The sequence below is a fragment of the Nematolebias whitei genome, chromosome 7 (genome assembly GCF_014905685.2).
Source record: "Nematolebias whitei isolate Nwh7 chromosome 7, NemWhi1, whole genome shotgun sequence".
Classification (NCBI taxonomy): Eukaryota; Metazoa; Chordata; class Actinopteri; order Cyprinodontiformes; family Rivulidae; genus Nematolebias; species Nematolebias whitei.
Window position 1 is genome coordinate 42,474,067 of NC_056504.1, and position 27,936 is coordinate 42,502,002.

At 39.5% G+C, this 27,936-nt stretch overlaps 2 protein-coding genes and 1 long non-coding RNA gene across 3 annotated transcripts; all 3 read left to right on the forward strand.

Moving 5' to 3' along the window:
• The first annotated feature begins 563 nt into the window (after window positions 1-563).
• Window positions 564-21,000, forward strand: esyt1b (extended synaptotagmin-like protein 1b). Its single transcript, XM_037679885.1, has 51 exons — window positions 564-1,101; window positions 2,889-2,930; window positions 3,835-3,969; window positions 4,059-4,132; window positions 4,227-4,299; window positions 4,439-4,528; window positions 4,687-4,742; window positions 4,846-4,966; window positions 5,049-5,225; window positions 5,439-5,521; window positions 6,922-6,970; window positions 7,071-7,160; window positions 7,299-7,394; window positions 7,855-7,926; window positions 8,015-8,101; window positions 8,184-8,333; window positions 8,444-8,557; window positions 8,646-8,822; window positions 8,906-8,991; window positions 9,075-9,123; window positions 9,410-9,499; window positions 9,589-9,684; window positions 9,775-9,846; window positions 9,952-10,038; window positions 10,138-10,284; window positions 10,483-10,589; window positions 11,987-12,164; window positions 12,244-12,420; window positions 12,506-12,588; window positions 13,001-13,049; window positions 13,139-13,228; window positions 13,404-13,499; window positions 13,700-13,771; window positions 14,059-14,145; window positions 14,242-14,388; window positions 14,668-14,804; window positions 14,955-15,021; window positions 15,102-15,196; window positions 15,354-15,495; window positions 17,057-17,233; window positions 17,317-17,399; window positions 17,684-17,732; window positions 17,829-17,918; window positions 18,007-18,102; window positions 18,327-18,413; window positions 18,548-18,694; window positions 18,788-18,924; window positions 19,793-19,924; window positions 20,002-20,104; window positions 20,197-20,246; window positions 20,359-21,000. Exons 1-51 carry the CDS (start codon window positions 733-735, stop codon window positions 20,384-20,386), a joined length of 5,388 nt encoding a protein of 1,795 aa, XP_037535813.1. The 5' UTR covers window positions 564-732; the 3' UTR covers window positions 20,387-21,000.
• A 1,625-nt stretch (window positions 21,001-22,625) lies between these two features.
• On the forward strand, window positions 22,626-24,728 carry LOC119412580. The gene is made up of 3 exons (XR_005186935.1): window positions 22,626-22,690; window positions 22,807-22,873; window positions 24,653-24,728. It is a non-coding gene; the product is annotated as an uncharacterized LOC119412580 (long non-coding RNA).
• A 488-nt stretch (window positions 24,729-25,216) lies between these two features.
• Window positions 25,217-26,970, forward strand: LOC119412849. Its single transcript, XM_037679886.1, has 3 exons — window positions 25,217-26,425; window positions 26,511-26,728; window positions 26,817-26,970. The coding sequence occupies exons 1-3, from the start codon at window positions 25,217-25,219 to the stop codon at window positions 26,884-26,886; spliced, it is 1,497 nt and encodes a 498-aa protein (XP_037535814.1). The 3' UTR covers window positions 26,887-26,970.
• Window positions 26,971-27,936: the final 966 nt, after the last annotated feature.

Genomic DNA, 27,936 nt, shown 5'->3' on the forward strand with positions numbered 1-27,936 from the left:
GTGGCAGGGGCTTCAAAAAGCTATAATTACAATTTTAGTTAAATATATGTTTATTAACAGTAATAAGCACTGAGTGAGAAATTATGTGGAAAAGCAAAACAACTAAAATCCTTACAGAATTTAAACCACAGACACTGAAAGGGCTCAGAATGAGGTGGTGTGCTTGGTTTAGAGTTGTTTATAAATAGAACTGTTCCGTGAGCTGTCTTTAAATATGCCTGAAAATAAATATTTTTGTGACCGGAATGATGATAAAGCTGGGCACCTCAAACTTAAGATACATTTAAATTAACTAAATCTTAATTAATTGGCATTAAATAATAGGGTTTCTGTTATTCTGCGGTAATTACGTTGATAACCGCAACAAAAAAAAAAAAAACAGTGACGCAGCAGCAGCAAAAAAAAAAAAATCAAAGAATGCATTTTTTTTAAGTGGGCGTGTTTTTCATCCTGCTAACGGGGCAGGGTGAGGCACAGAAGTTGGTACTTTTTCCAGAACTGCTCTAATTCAGTCGTAACTGCGCCAATTCAGCGACAAGTAGCGTTTTTTACAACTAGATAATGCGCTAAATGTGATTTAACGTCGACTGGGACCGCGCGCGTGCAGCTGTGCGTCTGTTCCAACGGCCGCTGACGTCAGACATGAAACTTTAACAGTTCGGTTCGTGGACCCTCCATCTCGTTTAGCTTCTTATTTCTCGTGCCGACGCCTGCTTTAGGCACAGGCTGACCATGCAGAGCGACAAACCTGAGCCCACAGAGCCCGGTAAGGTCGCGGAGCGTCCGAGCACCAGCGGCGCTGCTGAGGAGAACACGCCGAGCGTCGAGACGGCAGATGCGGACAGACCCAGGGGGATAAGCGCCGTCGCGGTGCTGTGGACTTTCGGCAAATGTCTGGGCGCCCTGCTCCCAGTTTATCTGGCCGGCTACTATCGTGTCAGCACCAGTCTGCTGGTGTGCGGCATGATGGTGTACACTGGATGGAAACATGCCCGGGAGGCGAAGGAGGAGCGCCTCAGGTCAGCCATACAGCTGCTCGACAACGAGGAGGAGTATGCGTTTAGGAAAGTGTCTAAAATCAAGCGAGACCTTCCTGCGTGGGTAAGATCAGTTTGACTATCGTGACTGATTTTACTGTTATCATCTACAGTCTCCCTTAAACCCGGGGAGTGTAAAGAAAAAGGTTTGTAAGCTCAATCATCCATGTAGATAAATCACAACAAAGGTTAAATCATGTCAAGGTCAAATCAACCTGTTAAGGTCAAATCATGTCATCTGGACAAGTTTCTTTAAGGGAGAAACGTTTGGACTTCATCAGTCTGAGGCCTGCCAACCCAGATTTGTCTCACAAATAGCACCTCCTTGATGCGTTTCAAGCCGGCCCTCTGGAATCCAAAGAAACTAGCATTACACTTGCAGAAAAGGAGATCATCCGTCCGTAACAATTAAATGTTTTAGGTCAGATGGCCAACTTGCTACTCGCAGAAACAGCCTGAGGAACACCAAAGACAAAGTTAGGGGTGCACCCATAAATCGGCCGTCCGATTTATTTATTGGCCCCGATTTCCTTAATTTTGAGAGATAGTAGATCGGTCGATGCTTACACGAGAAATCGATTTTTCCAATCTTTTTTTTGTGTGTGTGTAGTTTTAACAACAATCGTCAAAACTTCATTAATATTTTAGAGCACTACCTCGTGGCCAGTTAAAACAAGTTTGTATTATTTCTAGGATATTGTTCAAGGGTGTGTGTTTTTCAATAAAATGAGATTGAAAATCGAAGGTGCGTTGTGACCATATAACACCTGACAGCGTCACTTACACAACAAAATCGGTATCGGCCGAAATCGGCAGATCAGGCTTTTTAGAGATCGGCGATTGGCCAGAAAACTGCAGTCGGTGCACCCCTAGCCAAAATGGTTCAGACAAAGAAAAATGTTTATAAGCTCAATCATCCAGATAGATAAATCACCAAAAAAAAGGTTAAATCATGTCATCTGGACAAGTTTCGTCTTTTATCCGAAAGACTTGATCGGTCAAGCCAGCCCAGATCTATCTCACAAATAGTCTCCTGGGGGGTGTAGGTTACAATAAATTAAGCAAACCAACAGCAATTTGTCACTCATATGATATATGTTACATCCTCATAAAACAATAGCCAATTATCTTGGGGTCCTCAGTGAAAAAAGTACCTAGCAAGTGTCTTTTTTTTTTGTTTCAAACACGACTTTGTTTCTTTATAATTTTACCTCAACGCTTGTAAATTTCTTTCAAAGTTGTTGGAAACCACTTTGGGACTCCTTCAGTGTACTGCATCGCTTTCAAAGACCCTTCAAACACTGTAGAGGGCTTGAGTTGCAATTAAAAGTGTGGAAATGGTCCTGCAGACTGTGCAGAGTGTTGGCAGGAGATATTGAACAGCTCTACCCACGCTGGCCTGTTTTGACTCAGAGCAACATGCTACACCCAGACGAGGTTCCTGTGGGTTTGCTGGGATTTTCACGATTGCTTGCATAACCATTCATCATGTCTCCTCTCATAAAAGTATTCAAAATAAGTGCATCCTTGTACCAACTTGCAGCTATATGCTCAACAAATATCATAACTTCAAATTCGCCTCTGAAGGAAAACCCATAAAATATTAATAGGGAAAGCGTTTCAAACATTTAAATTGCATAGATATCCTGTAATCTCCAGTAAATGGTAATCTATATGCTTTAAAGTGCTCTTTGAGCTGAGAGTTCTTTCCACATTCGTTCTGCTTTCTTACTGCATTTCTTGACTCATTTCCTCCTCCTTTTGTGTGTTTATCAAGCTCAATAGAGTTAAAGTACAATGCCTGCATTGTGTTTATTGTTTTTTTTTTTTTTTTTGCTGTTGTGTTTTTAGGTCAATTTTCCAGATGTGGAAAAGGTTGAATGGCTGAACAAGGTAAGATAAGCTTTGCATTTTATATTCAATGTATAATCAGTTCAAATGCGCCTCCTTCCTTCAGCAGCCCAGCTGTTGTGCTGACTGACGTTTCACAGCATATGGCTGGTTAACTGCTGGTGCTGCAGTGTGTGCTGTTAGCTCAAAGGTGGTAGCACTGCTGCTGAGGAGGCCATACCTCCCTCAGCATAGGTGCTGTGCTGCAGAACGCAGGCCCAGCGCCAGGCGACCCCCTCAACATTTCCATGTCATTGCAGCCAGGCAGGAAGGAGGAGGAGCTGTACAGTCTCTTCAGACTCAATATAATTACACACCCTTTATGCCTCCAACCCAGCGCAATGAACGCAGTTATGTACACACACCAAAATAACCTTTTCCATCATTAAAAGAATCACAAGATCTGAATGTCTGACGAGACAAAGCCATGGTTTAAGACTAGTAACTAGGGTGGGGTGAGGTGAGGGGGGTGTCATCAGATTGTCTTTGTCCTCCACAGAAGCAAGCAGTTGATGACTCACCCCATACTTATGCCAGATTATAGCCAGCACTGTGGCTTTTTTTTTTTTTTTTCCACAGTCACAGAAGCACACAACCAAACACTGCTTCTGCTTTTACAGTCTTCCCATGTAAGAGCGAGGTTCCTAAAAATTCACAACGCCATGTTAAAGTTCATTGTCGACACGTGGTTTGCTGAATTCATGGATCCAGAGTATGTCAGATCCAAATACGACAACAGCTGAGAAGGCTCAACTCTCACCATCTGTCTCTGTCGTTCCTCTCTTGTTGGTTTTGAATGCCAAGGCATTTCACAGATAGTTTTGCTACTTTGAAAACTGCGGTCTACAATTAAGTATGGGATGTTTTTTTTTTTAACGTAAAGCCATGCGCTTGGTGACGTGTCCAGGTACTGCAGCAGGTGTGGCCCTTCGTAGGCCAGTACATGGAGAAGCTGCTGGTAGAAACCATCGCTCCATCCCTCCGAGCCTCCAGCAACCACCTCCAAACACTCAGCTTCACCAAGGTGGACATGGGAGACAAGGTGATGACACTTTCTGTTAGCAGTGCATTACTTCGCAGAAAATCTTCTTTTATTGAACAAATAAATATACGTGTTTCTTCTTGCGTCAGGCGATGAAGGTTGTAGGGATCAAGGCTCACACAGATAACGACAAGGGCCAAGTTCTGCTAGACCTGTACATTAGGTGATTGTTTGTGTGGTGCACTTTGTTTATTATGGCTGTTGTAACCTTTGTAGATGCATCAGTGTAGGTAACCTTTCTGTTCTCATATCCTCAGCTATGTTGGGAATGCAGAGATCAATGTTGAAGTGAAACGATACTTCTGCAAAGCTGGAGTCAAAGGGATCCAGGTGTGTTGTTGTGTTCAACTTGATACAATATGTGTTATTAAGTAAAATGCCATGTTATATTTTTACTCCTAAGAGAAGAGTCCCTTTTTGGTGAACAGCTGTATTTCAACAGTCAGTCTTTTTGTTTCTCTGTTTTTAGCTACATGGAATGATGCGCGTGATTCTGGAGCCTCTGATTGGTGATGTGCCCATTGTTGGAGCGGTCTCTATGTTTTTCATTCGTCGACCTGTAGGTCCATTTAAAGACATCTTTGTTTTTGTTGCACCTTTAACTCACATTGCTGAGGCTATCGTGTTTCCCAATTTAATCTTGACGTTTTATCGTGGTATTGATTTCGCGTCAGTCCTGATTGATTTTCTCTGCTCCTCTTTCCAATTCCTTCCCAGAAACTAGACATCAATTGGACTGGACTGACTAACTTATTGGACGTCCCTGGACTAAAGTGAGTCTTGCTGAAATAGACCCTCCTGCGTTTTATGCAAAAGTAATAAATAATTTATGAATCTCCACTCCTCCCACTGAAATATTACTCTGATTTGTTGCAGCGTCATGTCGGACAGCATGATTATGGATGCCATTGCTTCGTTCTTGGTGCTGCCCAACCGTCTTGTTGTCCCCCTGGTTCCTGGTTTGCATGTGGCTCGCCTACGCTGTCCTTTGCCCAGGGTGAAGCTCTGATACACGCCTGCATCTTTTACTTTGATTCACATCTCAGCAAAGACCAAAAACAGTCTTTTTTTTCCTTCAGGGTGTGGTTCGCATCCACCTGCTGGAGGCACATAATCTGGCAGCCAAAGACAACTATGTGAAAGGAGTTATGGCTGGCTTGTCTGATCCCTACGCCATATTAAGGGTGGGGCCTCAGACCTTCACCTCCAAGCACATCGATAACACAGACTCTCCCAAGTGGGGAGAGATGTATGAGGTAAGGAGAAGGGAGACATTTTTAGAATGCTAGACATCGGTGCCATCCTACCACAACAGTTACGACTTGTTGAACGTCTTTATATATTTCATCAACATGAACGTCATTTCACATTGAGGGATTGGATTAGCGTAGCTTTGACATTCGTAAGACATGCAGCCATACAAATCCCTCTGTCAGTCTTCATTTCATTATGTGTGTCCTATACATAAGGTTATAGTCCATGAAGTGCCGGGTCAGGAGTTGGAGGTGGAGGTTTATGACAAAGACCCAGACAAAGATGACTTCCTGGGAAGGTACATGTGCATTATTCATGTCCTTTTTTGTGCTTTCATTGAGTCTCCCATTGTTGTTCACCATTTGGGCTGGGCGATATGGACCAAAATTAATATCTCGATATTTTAAGATGAATGACGATATAACTGTATATCGCTTTTTTTTTTTTCTTTCCATAAAGTAATAATAATATATTTCTGAGTCAAAACTTTGTCCCAATTGTCACACTGGCACATTTATTAACATACAGCTGTAACTGTACAAAATAAATGTCTAAAAAATAAACTATTACCGGTAACTGCATTTTACTACATTAAATAAAAATCCTCTTCAGCTGTGTTGCCTTCACAACATTATTTAGCCCCATTGTCTTTAGCCATCTTGTTCCACAGTTGAGACTGGGGCCGTGTCTTTAGAGATATAAGCCACTGCTTTATTAATGTCGTGCTACCTCTCACTGTTCCTCTCATAAAGCACAGCATGCTAAATGAGGGTTTTTTTTTTACCGTGGTTTGTTTCAGGGAAGGAGGCTGAAGTCAGTCGGAGTTGCAGTTTCACATACGTGTCATACTCCACTTATACCGCCATTTTAAATGGTGCAAAAGATTCGTAGTGCCGATCTTTTGTCGGGACTTGTTTTCGACATTGTCTACAGAAAAAAAAATTCTGCTTCTCATCTGACAGCTCTCCAGCTCTCTGCTGGAGGTTTCTTCTTTTTAAAGGGAGTTTTTCATTTCCACTGTTGCCATTGTGCTTGCTCAGGATGGGAGACTGCAACAAAGTGGAGATTCAACAAGTCTGCTGGCTTCCTTAGATAGAGAACTTTACTAACTGGCTTTTCTATGTATGTGAATGTTCCTGTAAAGTGCCCTGAGACAACGTTGTTGTGATTTGGTGCTATATAAATAAACTGAATTGAATTGAACTGACAGTTTAAATCCAAACCATCTCCAAAAAACAGCCATTGTTTTGCTTTTTGCTCGCCGGCTCAGCTGCTCTTCGATATCCTGTCCCGAGTTTACTTGTGCTAAACTTTCCACCCACCTGGAGAAGAAGGGAGCAGGGGGAGCACGCGTGGGTGAGGGGCTGGATTTGTATTCAAGGAGGGAGACGGAGGGGCCACAGTTGGCGCAGACAGGAGAAAAAGAACTGCGCAGATTTTCAAATTTAATTATAACTCAACGCAGAAATATCGATATAGACAATATAGTCTCATATCGCGTATGAAATTATCTCGATATTTTTAAAATATCGAGATATCACCCAGCCCTATTCACCATCATCAACTATCATGAACAATCAGAGAAGGTCTAAAATATTTCAGTAATATAATTTGCAATGGAACTGCGTTCAGTCGTCTGTAATCTTTTTTAATTCCACTTTCAATGCTAATTTAATCTTCCGTTTCTTCTTGTTGTAGAACAACATTGGATTTAGGCATCGTGAAGAAATCCATAGTTGTCGATGATGTAAGTGAAAAGTTATTACCTTTTATTGATTTTTTTTTAATAAGCAACTTTCAAATCACCAAATTGAAAATGCACGCATGCCTGTTCTCGTTGTCTTTAGTGGTTCACTTTAAAAGAAACTCCATCTGGACGAGTTCACTTCAAGCTGGAGTGGTTGGCCTTGCTGCCAAACACCGAGCAGCTAGAGCAGGTTGCACTCTTTCATTCCCACTCATACATTACTGTAATGATTTTCTTATTTTTTATTACCGGTAATCTTCTGTGTCGTTAAGTCTGTTTTGTGTCAGATAATTGACGTGGAAAAACAATGTGTTTGAACTTCTTCAAGGTCCTAAAGAGAAATGAGAGTGTCACCAGCATGACTTCCAAACCCCCTTCTGCAGCTATCTTGGTCGTTTATCTTGACAAGGCTGAGGCACTTCCCGTGAGTCAAATACTTCTGCCCACATTCACGCTCCGCTCCGTGCTGCTTCCTGTGTGGGTAAACTGAGGCAGAGCTGGATCTGCCATCTGTCTCACATTCCACATCTCTGTTGCTTTCACCTCCAACCTTAGTCTCCGAACAAACATGGACGAAAGTGACCAACTTAACTGTTAAACAGAGATTTTAAACCAGTGCTAATATCACTCACCATACCAGTCCCACAATAGAACCTCAAAGAACTCGTAGAGTGAAACAGCCTTGTTGGAGTGTTTATGCAAACTTCCTTTTATGGTGCTTGGTATGACTCTTTTCTGTTGCCATGGCGATGGTAAACACACAAGACATTGCCACATGTTTTCAAAATGATGAAAAAGTTATATTTGTGTTTGCCTCACTTACAAAATACAGTTCACATGCTTTCGTGTGCAATCATATTTGCCTCCTGCCGTGTATATTTCAGATGAAGAAGGGTAATAAAGAGCCCAACCCCATGGTGCAGATATCTGTGCAGGATGTCACGAGAGACAGCAAGGTATAAATGTTGGGGAAGCTCATTAAAATACAGTAGGTTGTGTTTCTCATCTTTGATTTTAATGTATATTGTTTATTAATGTTTTCAGACTTGTTACACGACTGTTAATCCAGAGTGGGAGGAAGCTTTCACCTTCTTCGTCAAAGATCCTCACAAACAGGACATTAGCATTCAGGTAGCATTCAAATGAAATGCTATTCACAAAACTTGTGTCGCTCAGTGTGACAGCTGATTGTAACTTGTTTTACTTGAATCAGGTGAAGGATGCTGACCGCGTGCAAACACTGGGCAGTCTGACCATTCCTCTGCCCCGCCTGCTGGCAAATGCCAATCTGTCTCTAGACCAGTGGTTTCAATTGGAAAATTCTGACACAGCGAGTCGCATCTATGTCAACACAGTTCTCAGGGTAGGAGCATCTTTATCCAAAATTTAAATGTATGAAAAAAAAAAATCCAAATTAATGAGATTTTTGTTTATCCTTTTTTGGGTACATTTTTTTTCCCCAATCCGATGTAGGTCTTGTGGTTGGACGAGGACCGAATTTCATCAGATGTGTCGTCTGATTTGGCAGCTGGACTGTCCAAACAGCTTGCCCAACAAACCTCCCCTCATTCTAGCTTCGCTACAGAGGTATTGATGATTTCTAAACAAACAAACAAAAATACCCTGCTACAAACATATTTTATGAGCTTATAGTTGTATTTCTTTAATTTTTCAGGGTCTACTTAGAATCCACCTACTGGCAGGTCAGAATCTTATTCCAAAAGATAACCTGATGGGCGGCATGGTGAAAGGCAAGAGTGACCCTTATGTCAAGATCAATATTGGGGGAGAAACTTTCACAAGCCAAGTTATTAAGGGCAATCTCAACCCCACCTGGAATGAGCTGTATGAGGTAAACATGTAAACTGATGTTTTATCAACTTTAACCTTGATTAAGAGTATCTTTTAAAATATGTGACTTTGTTTGTTGTGCAGGTGATTCTAACCCAGCTCCCAGGCCAGGATCTGCATATGGAGGTGTTTGATAAAGACGTGGACATGAAAGATGACTTCATGGGCCGGTACACAGGTTTTTATACTATTATTCTGTACAGTAGTTGGATCAAAAAGTGTTTATTTAGATTTTTTACGTTTTGATATGCAGGTTGAAGATAAGTCTGAAGGACATCATTGATTCTCAGTACACTGATCAGGTGAAAAACTGCTGAATTTCACTTCTTTGTGGGATTAGAAATAAAAAAAAACTAATCTGAAGTTAAAATAGAGATTTGAGTTGGGGCTAACTCATTCAGGTACGGCAGTAGTTTTTATTATACTTGTGCGCAGATACATGGGGTATCTTAGCAAAAATGGTAAGCAACGGTTAAACTTTAATGTTTTCTAAAAGATAGTCAAGAAAATAATTCTCTGATCATTCTTTTTTTGTTCAGACCAGACCCGGATGCTTTTATGCTGAAATGTTTTCTGTTTGTTGGTCAGTGGTACTCTCTGAGTGATGTGAAGTCTGGGCGCATTCACCTGGTCCTGGAATGGGTTCCAACCTCTTCAGAGCCCGACAGACTGGATCAGGTCAGTGTTGTCAAATCAAGCAAAAGACAGATGGACAGACGGATGTGATTTTATTTTTTTAAAGGCTCAGTTCTTATTTGTGTCTTTAGGTTCTTCAGTTCTACTCCAGACAGTCGTACCAAAACAAGGCGGTGCCATCAGCAGGTCTACTGTTCGTGTTTGTGGAACAGGCAGATGGCTTACCTGTGAGTTCTTTGATACTATGATGGGCAGAATATGCTGTTAGCTTTTAAACTCCCTGGTAAAATTGTTTCCAATTCTTTTATTTTTTTCAGGTGAAAAAGAGCGGAAAAGACCCAAAAGTTGGAGTGGAGTTAACGCTTAGAAAAATGTCTCGTAAAACAACAGTAAGACACTAAACATTGCTTATAAATGTATCTCCGATTTTAATATTTGTAACAAATGTGTACTCTTATCATTAAAGTTTACTTATCTTTACATCCTCTGTGAAGGTGTGTGATCGCACAACATCACCCAAGTGGAACGAGGCGTTCTGCTTCCTTGTTCGTGACCCGAGAGAAGAAGTCCTTATTGTTAAGGTAATCATTTTGTCATACAGAGATACATCCATTTGGTCATATTTTATGTACTGTATGCTCCTGAGCTAACACGAAGGGTTGTGGTCATTTTTTTCCCAGCTCTCTCACAGTTGGACCCTGCCCATTGGTTCTTTGGTAGTTCCCATCAAAGAGTTGCTGTCTGAACCAGAGCTGGTTCTGGACCAGTGGTTCCATCTAGATGGAGCCTCACCAGAGAGTCAGATCCTTCTGAGGACTGAACTTAAAGTAAGAAGTATTTGTATTATGATTTTTTTCAGTAGCCCCCTCTGTCTGTCTTTAAATGATTTTTCCTTTTGTTGTTTTTGCAAAGGGTTGTCACGATGCTATTAAGAATATCATTTAAATTGTTTTATTATTTTGTTGTGAAATGTTGGGATAACATTAATGTTTACTAACAAAGTAATAAAATCAACTTAATTTCAGATGCTGATTCCTAGCAAATGTCCTGGCGCTACAGAAAAGGCCAAAATCACTGCGGCCTCAGACCCTGCTGCAGCTAAACGCCATCAGGAAACAGACACAGTGCTGAGGTGAGATACTTACTTTCATAGTGTGAATGTTTATGAAGTATTCACACTATTGTGAGCCCAATTTTTTTTCCATACGTTTTTCAGCATCTTTCTTGTTCCACAATTTTGTGCTATTTCAACAAATCGTATATCAAACTGTTCAGCTTATTCAGGAGAAGGCTGCTATGACTTTTGGTACTGGTGCAACTTTAGCTTTTCGAAATATTTCGCCTTTTCTGCCATTTTTTCCTCATAGAAAATGAATTGAGCTCATTTTACATCCTTCAAATCTTTAGATCTGTTTACAACCTTTTACTGCTCCTTTCGCATTTTGTTCTGATTCAGCTTCTTTCAGCTTCCTTGTGCAAATTTAAACTTTTTTCAGCTACTTTCAGCTTATTTCACCTGTTTTTTTCCAGCTGTTTTGTGCTCCTTCCAGATTATTTCTGCTAACTACAACACTGTTGTGCTTCTTCTAACTTCTTTCTGTTAATTTCAGCTTGTTCTGCTCCTTTCAGCTTATTTCTGCAAGTTTCAGCCTTTTCTGCTATTTCAGCTACTATTTAGCTGTTTTTATTCTAATTTTAGCTTATTCAGCTAATTCTAAATTTTTTGCGCCCATTTCAACTTTTTTCAGCCAAATTCATCAAAAATGTGTTCTCTCCATTCCTTCGGTTAATTTAAGCTTTTTTTCTGCCTTTTTAGCTATTTTTCAGCTGTTTTTTTTCCTCCCTTATTTCAGCTTTTTGCAGATAATTTCCACGTTTTGTGCTCATTTCTGCGTCTTTCAACCTAATTAGGCAAACATGTTCTTTCTGCCTTCTGCTAATTTAAGATTGTTCTACCTTTTCAGCTACCTTTTAAGCATTTGTAGCTAATTTCAGCTGTTTTCAGATAAATTCAAGTTTTTTGTGTTAATTTCTGCTACTTTCAGACTATCTAATTAACTTATTTCTGCTCATTTCAGCTTATTGGCATTTCTGCTAGTTTCAGTTATTTCAGCTACTATTTAGCTGTTTTATGCTATTTTTAGCCTTTTCTGCTAATTCCACATTTTTCAGCTCATTTCAAGACTTTCCACTTCCTTCTGTTAGTTTAAGCTTCTTTCTGCCTTTTCAGCAATTTTCTTTGCTAATTTCAGCTATTTTTTTCATCTAATTTACTAATTGTTGTGCTCATTTAAACATAATTCAGCAAATATGTGTTCTTTTTGCCTTCTGCTAATTTAAGCTTGTTCTTTCTTTTCAGCTAAAATTCATGTTTTTAGTTAATGTCAGCTGTTTGTAGTTCGTAGTTTGTAGTTGCAAGTTCTTCTGCAATAAGCATGCACACTGCACTTTTGCAGGAAATGCAATTTATCTAGTTTTCTTTGTGATCGCTTGCTTATGCCTCACTGGTACTCTTGTATGTGTGTTTAGATCAAGTTCAGTGGATATTCCTCCTGTGGAGACTATTGTCTCCTCAGTGACTTTGGATGAACGGGTTAATGTAAAGAAAACAGAAGTTGATGTGAATGAAGAGAAGATGGAAGAATCCCACAGCCCTGCTATCACACAACCCCCTCACACATCCCCAGACCTCACGTTTGCCAGTGAGGTAACAAATCAGAAAATGGAGCATGGCAAGTCCACATTTATTATTAATCAGTGCAGATTAAAATACTTAATCCACACAGGGACTGCTGAGGATCGTTTTACTGGAGGCCCAGAGTCTGGTTGCTAAAGATAACATGATGGGTGGGATGGTGAAGGGCAAGAGTGACCCTTATGCAAGGATCAGTGTTGGAGAGGATGTGTTTAAGAGCGCTGTGGTCAAGGAGAATCTCAACCCAGTGTGGAACGAGTTGTATGAGGTGTGTATAAAAGGGCTGCTCGTATCTACAACAAGCCTCCCAGGCATGATGTTGGAGTTGTTTGAACTGCTTTGTGTACTTCCAGGTTGTGCTGAGGCCTCAGTCAGGTCAGGACATGCTGGTGGAGCTGAATGATAAAGATATGGACAAAGATGATTTCTTGGGCAGGTGAGACTTAATGGGAATGTTTTGAACAAGGAGGTTCCTTATCTTTATGGTTTTGCTTCCTCATTAAAATGTGCAGCCAAGCGACAGACATTCTGTAGTGAAACCCTTTGAAAATGCTTTAAAATGACAACTGATATATAAATCAGCATGCATTATTTTCTGAATTTATAATAGTTTGGAACAAGAAGAGATCAAGCAGATTTTATTTGGGGGGAAAAAGAAAAACTACTGTAGTTCATGTTTCGTTTGTGTTTGAGGAAATGTAAACTTTCAAATATGTTATCACATCAACTAAATATGATTAGAAGCAATGATATTTCCTGGTTTGCAAAAAATAATTTAGTAATTCACTCTACTTTTATTGTTGAAGTTGCCATCACATCATGTGCATTTTGTTCTTTTTACTGAACAGGTTCAGGGTCAGCATTTCAGACATAATCCGTTCCCAGTTCATAGATCAGGTTAGTTTTCTCAACACTGTGTATCTAAATGAGTGACTCTTCCTTGTTGCGTTCATTAAGCAGTTTGTAAGTAACCCTCTCTGTTTCAGTGGTACACTCTGAATGATGTCAAGTCTGGTCGTGTCCGTCTCATACTGGAGTGGGTCCCGACAGTATCTCATAATGACAACCTGGACCAGGCAAGTCCAATTTAGTTGTTTATTTTTATTTTGATGCATTATGTCTATATGTAGTTGCATGTTATAAATCTTTACAGTGTTCATCATTGTAAATATGATCACAATCTGTTTACAGTCTTTGCCCTCAGAAAGCTGAGTCACTGTAATGTATTTTTGATTTGATTGCTGTCTGCAGGTGATGCAGCTGCAGTCTCGTCAGTCTTACCAGAATAAGGCTGTTCCCTCTGCAGCGCTGCTCTTCGTTTATGTGGACAGAGCACACTCGTTGCCTGTGAGTCAGCTCTTGTTTTACCCTGAAACACATTAAATTAGCCGTTTTTCTTTTAAAGATAAAGGGACATGCTGTTTAAACCATCTATAGTTGTGTTTTTGTAGCAACAAATGAATGTTTTTAAAGAACATGTTGTGTTTTACACTATTTTGTTGAGAGTAAACGCAAACTTGTCTCATTCTGTATCTTTCTTTGTCCAGTTTAAGAAAAGTGGGAAGGAGCCCAAAGCAGGTGCTGAGCTTGTGTTTGGAGGCACAACTTGCAGAACCAAGGTATAAAACTGATTATCAACTGAACAAAACAAAGACTTGTTGTCTTTGGTTTGGCTAATTTAGGGCTGCATCTTGTTTCAGCTTACTATTTTTTCATTGATTATTCTTATTTTATTTTAAACTAGTAATTTTTTTAATTGTATTTTGGTTAATAATATCTACCTACCTCCTACCTATGAAAGCCTCTGTTTAACAGGCATAAGATTAAAACAAACAATATTTATTTAATGCCATAAAACTTAAATATATGTCATCCACTCTTTATCATTTTTGCTTTTTTTTTATAGGTATGTGATCGCTCCAAATCACCTCAGTGGGGTGAGGCGTTTCACTTCCTGGTTCATGACCCTAAAGAGGAGATGCTCATAGTGAAGGTGGATGTTCTAAATGTTTCAACGCTAAAACATAAAACAAGCTGCTATTGTCAGGAACATCTCAGAGTTCTGACAGACTTTATTCTGGGTCTGTAGTTGTCCAGTGCATGGGATCAGTCCATGGGATCTGTGGTGCTTCCTGTGAAGGAGCTGCTTTCTGAACCACAGCTGGTTCTGGATCAGTGGGTACATCTGGATGGAGCTTCACCTGAAAGTGAAGTCCTCCTCAGGGCTGAGCTCAAGGTTTGTGAATATATTCACTCTCAGGTTATCAATGTGACTGACGCAAGACTTTTTCACAAAACACTTCAAGTCTGGACATAGATGCCTCCTGACTGCTTCAACGTGATTCTGAATGGACCGAGGACATGAGAGGCGTTGAAGCCAACCCACCCCGAATGCACCTTTTTATTGTAACGTGAGATAGTAACAGAGGCGAAACGGTTGACATGTGAATTGACTTATGAACGGCTAAACAACATTTTGTCAAGGAAACTAAGAGGAAATTTTGTTGTCAAACAGATTCTTGAGACAAAAATGACAGAAGTTCCAAAGCCATCTTCATCTGGGTCAAAAAAAGAAGTTCTGATCCCTCCTGCTGAAAACACCACAAAGGTCCTCAACAAGGAAGATACAAGCTCCAAACATCCAACAAATACGTGAGTCTTATTTGTCCAACTTGACCATTTATATGCTAAAACTGCTGCTTTATGCTTGACTTTAGACTAATAGGGTTTTGAAGCTTTGTAGAAAATGATCATAAATTACATTTTAGACAGTTTTAATAATGAATTGGCTCCTATTTTTAGGTCTTCTTCAGTGTCTGAGCAGCCTGCACGCCTTGAGGCCAAAGTTGATACTTTCCCTTCAACTAAAGTGAGTGACATCAAATAAAAGGAGACTTTATTTTGTCCTAATTGTCTTTTTTTAAACTTGTGTATCTTTTTTCCCATCAGGTAGTGGAAGAACCAACAAATAAAGATGAACATCACACACGGTCACATGCAGCTGTAAAGGAAGACTTTGAAGCACAGCAAGTCCAAGCAGAAGGGTGAGATCAAAGTGATTTATTTATGTATTTATTTGCATTTTTATTTCCCATCATCTTTTCCTAGAAAAACCATTACTGTGGAAAAAATACACACATAGCAACTCTTGTGTATTAACATCTTTTTTGCGCATGCATGTGTGTTTATATGTGAATGCAGTCCCGGTTTAGGAGATCTTGCTCAGGCCACGGTCACAAGTTTTCCTGCAGATACTTTGGCATCTGCAGAAGTCAAAGAAATTCCTAAAGTGTGTCCAAGTCTTCCAGCACACACAGCTCCTGGCCCAAACTTTGGTAAACAGGTGGGTTTGCTCGTTTTGATGCCGTAACAAAATGCTTCCTTTAAGCCCCACCAGATGTGTTAAACTAATCAAACATGTGTCATGGTTCACAGAATAAAAATAACAAGAGAAACTGCATTTCCTGCGAAAATGCAGTGTGAATGCTTATTGTTGAAGAACTTCCTGAAAAACAGCTGAAATGTAGCTGAAATTGAAGAACAAGCCTAAGTTTGCAAAAAAAAAAAGCAGAAATAACACATATTTGCTGAATTAAGTTTAAATAAGTGAAAATGAGCACCAATATCAAGACATCAGCTAAAAAAAAAAAGCTGAATAGTAGCTAAAAAGCAGAAAGAAGCTTAAATTACAAGGAGGAAGTAGAGAGAGCAGCATTGTGCCCAATTAGGCTGAAAGAAGCAGAAATGAGCTAAAAAAAAAAGTGGAACTTATCTGCAAAAAGCAGAAATTTACAGACACCCCCCAACCCCCGGCTGAATAGTTCAAAAGCAGAAATGAACAGAAAGGAGCTTAAATTACCAGAAGCAAATGGAGAGAGCACATTTTTGCTGAATTAGGCTGAACAAGTTTGAATTGTTTCAGAAATGTGGACTTTGCTGAAAAAGCTTAAATTAGCATAAAAACAGTTAAATGGTAGCTGAAATAGCAGAAAAGCTGAAACCTGCAGAAATAAACTGAAAGGAGCAGAACAAGCTGAAATTAGCAGAAATAAGTTCAAAGAAGCACAAAATTGTTGTCGTTAGTAGAAAGAATCTGAAAGGAGCACAAAACAGCTGGAAAAACAGCTGAAAGTAGCTGAAATAAAAAAAAAATGCACAAGGAAGCCGAAAGAATCTTAACCGCAACAGAATGTGAAAGGAGCAGTAAAAAGTTGTAAACAGAGCTAAAGATTTGAAGGATGTAAAATGAGCTCATTTCATTTTCTATGAGGGGGAAAAAAATGGTAGAAAAAGCTAAATATTTCAAAAAGCTAAAGTTATACCAGTACTCGTACTCAATAGGTATAGCACCCCTCTCCTGAAAGAGCTGAATCTTTTGATATAGGATTTGTTGAAATAGCACAAAAATTGTGGAACGAGTTCTGTGCTGAAAAATGTAGAGAATAGTTTATGGAAACTGGAATAATAAATATAAACAGGATCACTATAGTGTGAATGCTTCACACAATCAGGATATTTCCTGGTCATTTGATGGTGAATGGTCATGGAGACAGAGTTTCAGGCTGTTGCCTGAATTTTCAAAATAACTTCTCATCAGTTTTTCCAACCTGATTCATAATTCACTGAGCATGTGGACGTGCGCCTGTGTGGCGTGTGTTTCTATGGAAAAGAAGAACTTCAGAAACTCTAAATAAAACTGAACATTAGACACACTCTGCATCATTGTCTGTGCGGGTGGTTTGCTAAAAGAGCAAACAAGAAAATAAATTTTAAAGGCACACAAACTAGTGTAATATAAGTGACATTAAAATAAATTACATAACTTTACAAGAGGTATGTGTTTTATAGTGGTGCAAAGTTTTATTCCTGTATATTTTCCAACACTTCACTGCATCATCCTGTAGGGGGTGCTGAGGATCCACCTGCTGGAGGCCCAGAATCTGGTGGCAAAGGATAACCTGATGGGGGGCATGGTGAAGGGCAAGAGTGATCCTTATGTGAAGATTAACACAGGCGATGTTACTTTTAAGAGTCATGTTATTAAAGAGAATCTAAATCCAACATGGAATGAAATGTATGAGGTAAGTTCTGTAGAAGTAACGTTTGTTACATCTTTACGTATCGCTCCTGCTTCCTCTAACGTGCTTGTGTTTGTTTTGAACAGGTGGTTCTGAGTGGACACAGCGATCAGGGCATCATGTTTGAAGTATTTGATAAAGATATAGATTCTGATGACTTCCTTGGAAGGTGTGTGTCATGTTCATAAAATATAAGAAGTGTAAAATCTTAGATCTGCTCATCTGAGTCTCTGACTTCCTGCCATTTTACCCAAAAGCTGCAGAGCAAAACATGGATATCACATGTGACTAGTATTATACATTTTAACATAACAGTACATAAAAATTATACAGTTTAATTTCATATCTAAATATGAGCAGTTGTCTTCAAATATATGAGTCATTAAATTTTAAAGCAGACAAACTCATGGAGCGGACTCCTTGTTAATCATTTGCTTGCACTCGTGTTCACAGATTCAGCACTAAGCTAAATGACGTCATCAGATCACAGTACACAGACCAGGTTAGTCACTTATTTCTGACCTTTAGTCACATCTTGTGATTTCCTTACATGAGGGGTGTTGACCTGATACTTTAACAGTAACTGTCTCCGTTGCAGTGGTTCACTCTGCAGGATGTCAAATCTGGACGCGTTCACCTGATTCTGGAGTGGGTTCCCACAGTTTCAAACATACAGAAACTTGACCAGGTCGGCTCCTCCACTTGTTTACAGCCTCCTTATTCACCGCTTAGAAGTGCAAGTCTGGCATATGTTGATAAATGTGTTTATGTTGTAGGTGCTGCAGCTTCCGTCCCTGCAGTCCTATAAGAACAAAGCTGTCCCCTCTGCAGCTCTGCTCTTTGTCTACATAGAGGCAGCACATTCACTACCTGTGAGCCTCCTGCACTTTATTTACACTCGTTAAAAATGGCAACAATTATTCTACTGAAATTCTTCTTTTTACGTAAACAGTTGAAAAAGAGTGGAAAAGAACCCAAAGCTGGAGCTGAACTTGTTCTGGGTGAAACAACGTACAAAACCAAAGTAAGACTTTTCATACTTTTATTTTTTGGAATGATAAATGATGGATTTATAAAAAATTATACATCTTTTCAGCTGTGTGACCGCAGTACCAACCCTCAGTGGAATGAGTCTTTCTACTTCATAGTCCATGACCCTAAACAACAGGTCCTTGTGGTGAAGGCAAGATGTTTATTTACATCCTTCATGCTTGTTGTGGCTTAATGGATGGGTTAGGAGCTTCAGGTTAATTTGCTTACATTTAGCTGATGCTACAGTATGTTGTAACATTAACCATCCTCTCCATTACACCACAGCTGTCCAGTGGTTGGGACCAGCCAATGGGATCTCTCGTGGTTACTGTTAAGGAGCTGCTTGCACAGCCACAGCTGGTCCTGGATCAGTGGTTCCATCTGGATGGAGCTTCAGCTGACAGTCAGATCTTACTGAGAGCTGAACTCAAGGTGATGACACATAAAACACAAGACGTCATGGATGTGTTGGAACCGAGTATTTTTAGCGGCAGAACATTGATGGTGTCAGTTTGGTTTCAACAGATTCTGAGTTCTAAACTGGTGGATATGATCGGTGCGGGGACGCTGCCCTGTGCCGGTTCTGGGAATGGGCAGGTGAAGCTGTCTCTTTCATATGCTTCAAAGGAGAGAAAACTGATTGTTATCGTTCATGCCTGCAGGTGCGTATTCATTCTTCTGGGGCTACATACAAGGTTAAGCTTTGTTTGCTTTAGTTTCAAGACTTTAACAAGATTAACACTTAAAAACAATTATTTGTTTGCTCGACATTGTAGTAAAGGTGTATCTCAGTTTAACTTTTCCTTAATAAATGCACTTTAATGGTCAAATCAGCTGCATTTCGCCTGGGGGGTGCAGCGAAATCCAGCTGATTTGACGTTTGCTCCAGTATCAAGGTGGCTTGATATGGCAAGCCAAGTGTCTCATTAACAGCCACGTTTATTTACTTATTAATGAGACACTTGGCTTGCCATAATTCTCAAGGTCCCTCTAGCAGCTGAAAATAGTAGTGTTTAATATTTCCATGTCAGAATGAATGAAATCGTCAGATCTCAGCCAAAAATTGGCTTATAAATATGGGACAAAAACCGTATTCGTTGCTTCGGTGTATAAGTCGCAGGACTTGCAAATTTTTGCCAAAAGGTGCGACTTATATGGTGAAAAATACGGTTAATAAATCTTCCTATTAATAAGGATTTAACCCAAAAAAACTCAGTCACCCAAAGCACAAACAGACTATTTTGTAAATTTTAAATAATTTAAATAATTGCTGTCCACTGTTGTCATTACTCTTTGTTAAAAACAGGTCTCTCTTGTAAATGAGTCCTCGAGGCTCAATGAGACTAACCTGGATAAATAAAGGTTGAATGAATAAAAACAAGAATCTTGACTTATCCAGACTGACAACATGAGCAACACATAATACTGTAGGTGGATTATTCTGATGTATTCTGTCACTTCTGCCATGTCCTCGGAGCTAGATTGAAGATTATAGTGTGCATGTGAGAACTGTCCTCTCTCTGCACACAGAGGTCTGCTGTCACAAAGTAAGGATGGCATCGACAGCTACGTCTCTCTCATGCTGCTGCCAGACAAAAGTAAGGCCACCAAGAAAAAGACGGCCATGAAGAAAAAAGATGTCAACCCAGAGTTCAAAGAAAGGTAATGGCAGCGTCACCATGTTTCTGTGCAGGGGTTATTATTCTGGATTATTCCTCATGATTCTTGTCTTTATTAAGGTTTGAGTTTGATCTGCCCGAGGAAGAGACAAGATTCAGGCGCCTTAGCGTGTCGGTGAAAAATAACTCTGCCTCGTTCAGAAGCCGAGATGTTGTCGGGCAGGTCGGTCTGAAGTCTTCTCTTGCACTTTTGATACAGCTCTAAATAATCTGCTGCCGAATCACTGCTGACACAGCTGTTTTGTGTTCCTTTAGGTGCAGATTGAGTTGGCTCAGATCGACCTGATGTCAGGAGTCACAGACTGGTGAGCAGAACAGATCGAGCACACATCAAATTTAAACGAGCTTCTGTTTGTATCCGACTCATGTTTAAACATTTGTTTTTCATTAAATCCATTCTTCTTTCTATTTCTCCAGGTTCACTCTGAACGACGAAGCTGAATAGTCGCTCTGCTTGCTAAACTTCTGCAGTGATGAGAATTTAATCGCCCGACCCGACTCTCTGCTGTTGCACACAGATGCCTTCTGCCCACGTTTGCACCTCTGTCAATTTTACCTGCATCCACCCAGCTCACCGTGTATTATTGTGAAGTATAAAATGTACTGCTGAGTACACACCTAATTACCAAAGATAGTAAAATGAAGGAGCTGAGTTGAGACGAGAACACGCTGTATGAGGAAGTAAGTTTTAACGGGAACATTTCTGAGAGAAAATGTATTTAAGATGGAGCTGAGGAAGGTCAAAAATAAGCAGCTATAAAAGTTTTAAGAATATTTGAAGTCTGAATTTCTTTTTTGAGGTGCACAATATTTTTTAATAGAAGCTCTGTATGTTTTGTTGATTGACATTGGACACATTTTCAGTATTTAAACCATACTTTGTTACAGCCTTACAGTGAAATATATAAATATTTCACAGCACTTTGCCATGCCATGCTTTTGTCAACACATTAAGAAATCATTATTTTTATGTTTGTTTTTTACTGTTAAGGAACATTTGCTTAAACTTCACATTCAATTAAGGTTTGTTTGATTTTGTGTATATTGGCAAAGATCAGAGTGGATACTGTTTGCTGAAAAATGTTGACAAAATAAACTAAATTTACAGCTTTTATCTATTTTATCCATTCACTCACATACACACTCATTTAGCACTCTATACAGTATAAACCTTGTTATAGTCACAGACCTTTGAGTGCATTGAGATTAGTCTCAGATTTAACATTTTGTTGGGACAAATTTATTCTTATTTCTCTCAAATTGGTGGATCCAAAACACATAGTCTTGCTAGACTACGCTCATCAAGATATACTTTTAAATTACCTTTAATAGTTACAAATAAAGACACTTTTAACACCATGCATACATGTATACATGCATGATATGATTAAAAACAGTAAGTTCTCAGCTTTGACAACAAGGATGCCACAGCTGCTTCCCTCCTGTTGAACAGGGTAACTGTCACCCAGTCTGTTTTCCCATGGTGTCTCCTCATCTTCAAATATTCCATGTATAATGCATAAACAGTTTTAAATAAGACCAATTTTTAATAATAATACAAAAGACAACTTAGGCCCCTGTTATTTGCATTAATGCACTTCACAAAACACTAAAGGAAACGACTCATAACATAAATTACTGTTCTTAAGATGGCCTGCATTAAAAGATAAATAATAAAATAGAAAATAATGATGTAAATTTTCACGAGTAAAATAAAACCAATCCAGCAGCTTCCAATTCAGTTCAGTTTATTTATATACAGTAGCTCCAAGTCACAACAGAAGTTGTCTCAGGGCACTGTACAAAAACATTCACATACATAAAACAGCAAATTAGTGAAGTTATCTAAGGAACTTGCAGATTATATTGAATCTTCACTTTGTCACAGTCTACCATCCTGAGCAAGCACAGTGGCAACAGTGGAAAGGAAAAACTCCCTTTTAACAGGAAGAAACCTCCAGCAGAACCAGGCTCAGGATGAGCAGCCATCTGCTTCCAGTGGGTGTTTACCAACATAAATGACGGAAAGCTTCATAATCCTCAAAGCTGACATAAAATGGCACAAGATAAAGGGGTTAAAGGAAACATTCAGAATTCTGATGGCAGATTTATAGATGATCTTTGAACAACTGTTGTCATGCACGTCCTAAGCGCAACAAAGCGTGTCTCGTGTGTCCAGTCTAGTAGAATAATTTAACAGTAGTGTGTTAGTAGGTCACAAGACATGGACCCTATTATTTTTCGTTTTTCATGGGTTGAGTAATTGATACACGGTCCCTAAGCGAACGGGTCAAACTGAGGGCAGGTGCCCGAAATCAGACTGCCTGCGTCGGTTTAAACGACAGGAAGTCACCGCTGAATCCGCGGAGCTCCAATATCCAACCTAACACGAACTTAACTGCGGTGAATATTTTTCACATTCACAATAAACAAGTAGGTTTTTTATAGATGAATGAAAGGAAAAGCAGCCTGTTTGACTAAATTTTACGTAATTGCTTTACGTAATTACGTAGTTTTACGTAATTGACGCTCCGAGCTGCTTTCGCTTTCATTTATCAGGAAGGAGACGTCCACACAGACACGGTGAGTTACAGGAGCCACAATTAACCTTAAAATTATACTAAAAAGAGCCGTATTATGTTCAACTTATCCCAGTACTAATAAAATAATGCTGTTTTTAAGGTTTCATCGAACTATTGGAGCAAAAGCTTTCCGCTTTGTTTGCTTTGAGCAGCATCGAAAAGCGAAAGTGAGCAACTTTAAACGAACTGCGCAGTTTTAAATTCATAATGTTTTATGATAATATGCGTCGTCTGACCAGAGTTCTCATCGTTGTCGTGTAAATGTTAAACGTTGTGTTTTAAGGAAGGAGACTGTCGAAATGTCAGCGAATAACCAGAACCCAGCCGAACCCATGGACGTCGATGATCAGGTAAGAAACAAACTTTGTTGTTTAAAAACAATTCATTTAGGAGCTTTGGTATAAATATGGTTACAGTAATAAATAAATAAATAAATACATGCAAAAATAAACATGGTTATACCAGTCATTTATTTTCAATATGAATGCATAATTACTTTAAAATAAAATCTTGAATAAATGTGTGCAGAATAAAAACTGAAGCCATATCTTCACATCCAGCATGTTGGAACAGAAGAGCTGAGGTCAGACAGGTTATCAGATGGTTTGGGTTAATGTGTTGAAGACAGAACTGAGCCGAAGTCCATCAGTGTCATTACCAATGAAATAAAACTCCATCCCTCTATTATCTGATTCTTGGAGTCCGGTCCCGGAGCTGCAGCTTTCTTTCCCCAGCCTCCTCTTCCAGCTCTTCAGAACCCTCAGGGCCTTCAACGCCTCCAGAGAAGTCCTGAGAGTTCAGCACATATGAAATGTTGTGTTTAAACTTTAAAGTCCGTATTTATTTTTAAGTAAAGTGAGTATTTTCAATGTAGCTTTTCTTATTTTAGGTGTCCTTTTTAACTGGGGAAAGTTTTCCGTGCATTCAATTGCAACGTGTAAAGTCAAAAGTCGACACTGAAGTTGTGGTTGGAATAGTTCAAGAAACCGAGACAACTATAGGATTTATTAAAAAGTTAAGTCGTAAAACTGGACAATGTGTCAGCCTCACGGACAGAAACTGGAAGTTGGTTCCACAAGAGAGGAGCCTGAGAACTGAAAGAGCCCATTCTGCTTTTGGAAACTCTAGGAACTGCAAGTAAACCGGCAGTCTGAGAGCAAAGTGCTCTGTTAGCAAAATATGGGACAATAAGATCTGTAATATGAGCTAGGTTGTTGAGGGCTTTGTATGTTAGAAGTAATTAAATAAATAATGTATTAAGTAAATTAATGAGGTAAGGTAGGGAGGAACTCATGGTTTCTATGATTTTTTTTTAAAATGATGACACAAAGCTCTACTTGTGTTCTTCAACTGATCATAAATGTGTTGCCTTTTTCAACCACAAGCTCGTTTTGATCAAAAAAATATATTAAACTAAGTTTTCATTGATCCAGAATCTGTGCCTTTTCAAAACAAACTTTTCATAAACGTTCTGCACAAAGTCATTTTAGAAGTGTTGTCTCAGACAAACGGGATGAAAGTTTTTGCTTGGCCTCTTTGTTTTTAATGAAACAGCGTCACTGTCACTGCAGAGGAGACGTCCCTGCCTTAGCAGAGAAAAATCAAATAAAATCCTCACATTTTATTTGCATATGCTATTATTTAAACATGGACATTGCTGTCAGTTTTGCATTACCGGTAGTTACTTTGGCAGAAAAGTTATATTCTTGTTGGAATTAACCCCAAGTTGCACCAGAAGAACCACAGCCAGCTGCTGCTGTCAGTGTTTGTTTTTGTATTTCAGACTACAAGTTAGCTCGTAGACTTTAATTCTTCAACTTGAGGTCGTTTAAAGAGTTTTCTACAAGCAGCATATTATTTGTGTAGAACATTTTCTCAGAACTCCACTTCCGAATGACTGAAATATCCTTTTTAATGAGTCATAGGATTTCAAGCTTTAAAATATCTCATATGTAGGTAACCAAATATATTAGTTTTGTAAAGCAGTCATCGCTTTCACGTCTATAAATTCAAAACTTGTGATTAAACATTATTTCAAGTAACAAATGTTTCGAGAACATTTTATAGCTCATAACTCCCGCTCTTGTGACATGGCACGAATAATAATATAACTTGTTTCATGTTTCCAGGATGACACGGCTCCATCACGAGCTGAACCTGACGTTAAGCTCAGGCTCTCACTGAAGTGGTCAGAGTCTGATGAGCAGAAAATGAAGACGCAGCTGCAGAAAGCTCTGCAGACTTGGTTCAACACAACAAAACTTAAAGGTGGAGTTAAGGTGAACTGTACGGTTAAAGAAATCTTACAAGACAAGAGTGCTGTGATAAAGATAAATCCTGCTCCAGGTGCGATGATTGTTCAATTGATTCTTTGGTTTCATGTTCAGGTGATCCTATAATTTATATTTGTCCCAACTTGTTGAAATGCCTTTCTGTCCTAATAATAACTTTACAATTTTTTGATAACAAAATATTATTTGATCTTTTTAAGACCTGAATGATCTTCAGAATCTTCAGACACTAAATAAAACATTGACGACAAAGGACGGGAAAAATGTAGCCACCGTACTGTCAATCACCCTGGGACAAACCAAGCTGGATAAACCACCACCAGATGATGTTTCAATGAATTCTTCTGTGTCAGACAAGCCAGCTGTATGTAATTACATAAATGAACCTGATTCTCAACAATAATGTATGTGTCTCAGTCAGGTTGTGTTGTGTTTTACCAGGATAAAGGGCAGTTTGGAGGCCAGAGTGACGGTGTTTCCGCTGCAGGACTCGCTCCTGCTGATGGTAAAAGACCGTCTGAGGAGTGTCCTGTCGCAGTGAGTCACTTCTGGTACATGAACCACGTCTACAAGGAAGAAATCGAACGTATAGCGCAACGAAATGGAGTTAAAATGAAAAGTGAAGTCATTGTGAAATTTGAAGCTGAACAGGACGACGGAGCACCAGCTGCTGCTTTATCTGACTTCACAGATCTTGTCCAAAAGTGTTTACCTGATTGCAACGGTTCAGTCGTGCCTCTGAAAATTTTAGCTCCACATAATTGGAGGGATGCTCTCAGAATCATCAGTAAACATGAGAACAAGCTTTTAATCACAACGACCTCTGAAGAAATGAGCGTTTTTGGGCCATCAACGAGCCAAGGTGTTTTCAGAAAGACTATAAACGCCATGCAGAAAACTGAATCTGAAGAGGGTGATTTCAGATCCCAGTCTCCACACCTGAAGATAAAAATGACCATCATCGACCCTCTTACTGATGCAGGACTAACCATGGGGCAGGACCAGTGGAAGAAGATAAGTTCCTGTCATCAGCAGGTTGCCACCATCAAATCTAAGTTTAATGTGGACTTTAAAGAATCCAGCAACGGTCAGGGTGAGGTAAATGTCAAAGCTGTTTACAACCGAGCTGGAGGAAACGCTGCCATGGAGAGTCATGCTGTCAGAGCTCTTCTACGTCTGTACCAGAAGGTTCTTACCTCGCCCCTGCCCCTCACACTGCCCTCTGGTGCCGCTGGGTTTAACTCTCCATCAGAAGAAGCCTTCAACGAACCGGAGCTGAATGGGAATCCATCACAGCAAAACGATGACGCGCCTTCAGGAGTGGGTGCAACAGGAGGAGGCGATAACGACGAAAAATGTTCGATATGTTTGGATTTATTTACCAACAAGAAACGGCTGAAATGCAAACATGAATTTTGTGAGGATTGCCTGCGAGAAACAAAGAAGCACAATGGTCCCATTTGTCCGATATGCAAAGACGTGTTCGGTATGATGGAGGGAGACCAACCGGATGGGAAGATGACCTGGTACCAAAGTCCAGGTTCTCTCCCTGGATTTCCAGGATGTGGTCATATAATCATCACTTACGATATTCCAAGTGGGAAGCAGACGGTAAATGTTTGAACACACATCATGATGTTGCTTTTTTAAATTATTTTTAACACAACTGGTGTTTATCTCTGTCCTCCATTGGCAGAAAAAACATCCCAAACCCGGTGGCCACTACTCGGGCATATTCAGAACGGCCTATCTTCCAGACAACAAAGAAGGGAATGAAGTGCTGAAACTGCTGAAAACAGCCTTTGACCAGAAGTTGATTTTCACTGTTGGGACGTCCAGAACGACTGGGCAGGACGATCAGGTGACCTGGAATGACATTCACCACAAGACATCTATGTCAGGAGGACCAAGCTGGTACAGTACCCCAGTTTATGATTATAATTTCTTTCAGTTGGAGTAAATCCTTCAAGTATGAACTTCTTCACACGTTGTGTTTTTACAGTTTTGGGTATCCTGACCCAGACTATCTCAGCAGAGTCAAGGAGGAGCTGAAGGCTAAAGGCATTAAATAAAAACTTCTCAAAATTTGACAATTTACTGGAATTCACATGATTTGCATTTAGTTTGTTAAAACAATAGTTCTGATGTTTTCAAGTGGGGGGGTCTTTGAAAAGGTTATGAACAAAAAATATCTTACCTGTTGCAGATAACAAACGGGGGGGAAAAGAGTGGAATTCTGACGGGATTGATAAGCTAGTACAGGGGTGGGCAATTATTTTTTCCATGGGGCCACATGAAAAACAACATTGTGGAGGGCTGGCACAAATGACTTTTTCATTCAACCTTTATTTAGACGGTAAATCCCATTGAGCCTCGAGGACTCATTTACAAGAGAGACCTGATTTCAACTTAACTCAATACTGCATAATATTAATAGTATTTCATTATTAAAAGCAGTACATAGCACTGTTTTAACAAGCTAGTAAGAGTATTTGTTATGATTAAGCAATGAAAAAATGAGGTTTCCTTACAAAAATGTCATTTATTCAATTAAATTTCCCAGTACAATGGTAAACTGTTAACATTTTTACCATTTGTGACGTTATATTAATGATCATTTTCAGTCACATTCACCCCAAAACTCATTTTGAGTTTTATATACTGCTGGAAAAAGTTCTTAGCTTTGTAAATATATCACAATATTGTCTTTGTACTCCAAATATTATGAAACATCATATAATAGTGATCGTCACTGAACAGTGATTTCGAGTCCCGGTTGTTTACGTGCCTACATTTGTAGTCTAAACATCTCATTTGGTGTTTATCAGTTCTTTTTTCTTGTTTAGTGAGAGAAGTCTAGTCTCTGTTGGGCTTTAACGGAAATGTTAAAGTCAGGTTGAAGGTCTGAGGTGGAGATGTGAAGCAAAGCTGACATCATCAGTGAGAGAGGATCTATATCTGGATTTGGTTAACTTCATTTGTTTACATATGTATTTTGTTATTCCCCTTACGGGGGGTGGTCAGAGTCAACCAAAGGGCCGCATGTGGCCCTGGGGCCGTACAACGCCCAGGTCTGAGCTAGTAGCTACTCAGTGCAAGTTCATAAGTCTAAAAATCTTAAT

Coding starts and splice junctions, on each gene's coding strand:
- esyt1b (XM_037679885.1), top strand. CDS start 733: ATGCAGAGCGACAAACCTGAGCCCACAGAGCCCGGTAAGGTCGCGGAG. Junction 1,102..2,888: donor AGCGAGACCTTCCTGCGTGG/GTAAGATCAGTT, acceptor TTGTGTTTTTAG/GTCAATTTTCCAGATGTGGA. Junction 20,105..20,196: donor GCCGAGATGTTGTCGGGCAG/GTCGGTCTGAAG, acceptor GTGTTCCTTTAG/GTGCAGATTGAGTTGGCTCA.
- LOC119412849 (XM_037679886.1), top strand. CDS start 25,217: ATGTATGTGTCTCAGTCAGGTTGTGTTGTGTTTTACCAGGATAAAGGG. Junction 26,426..26,510: donor TTCCAAGTGGGAAGCAGACG/GTAAATGTTTGA, acceptor CTCCATTGGCAG/AAAAAACATCCCAAACCCGG. Junction 26,729..26,816: donor ATGTCAGGAGGACCAAGCTG/GTACAGTACCCC, acceptor GTGTTTTTACAG/TTTTGGGTATCCTGACCCAG.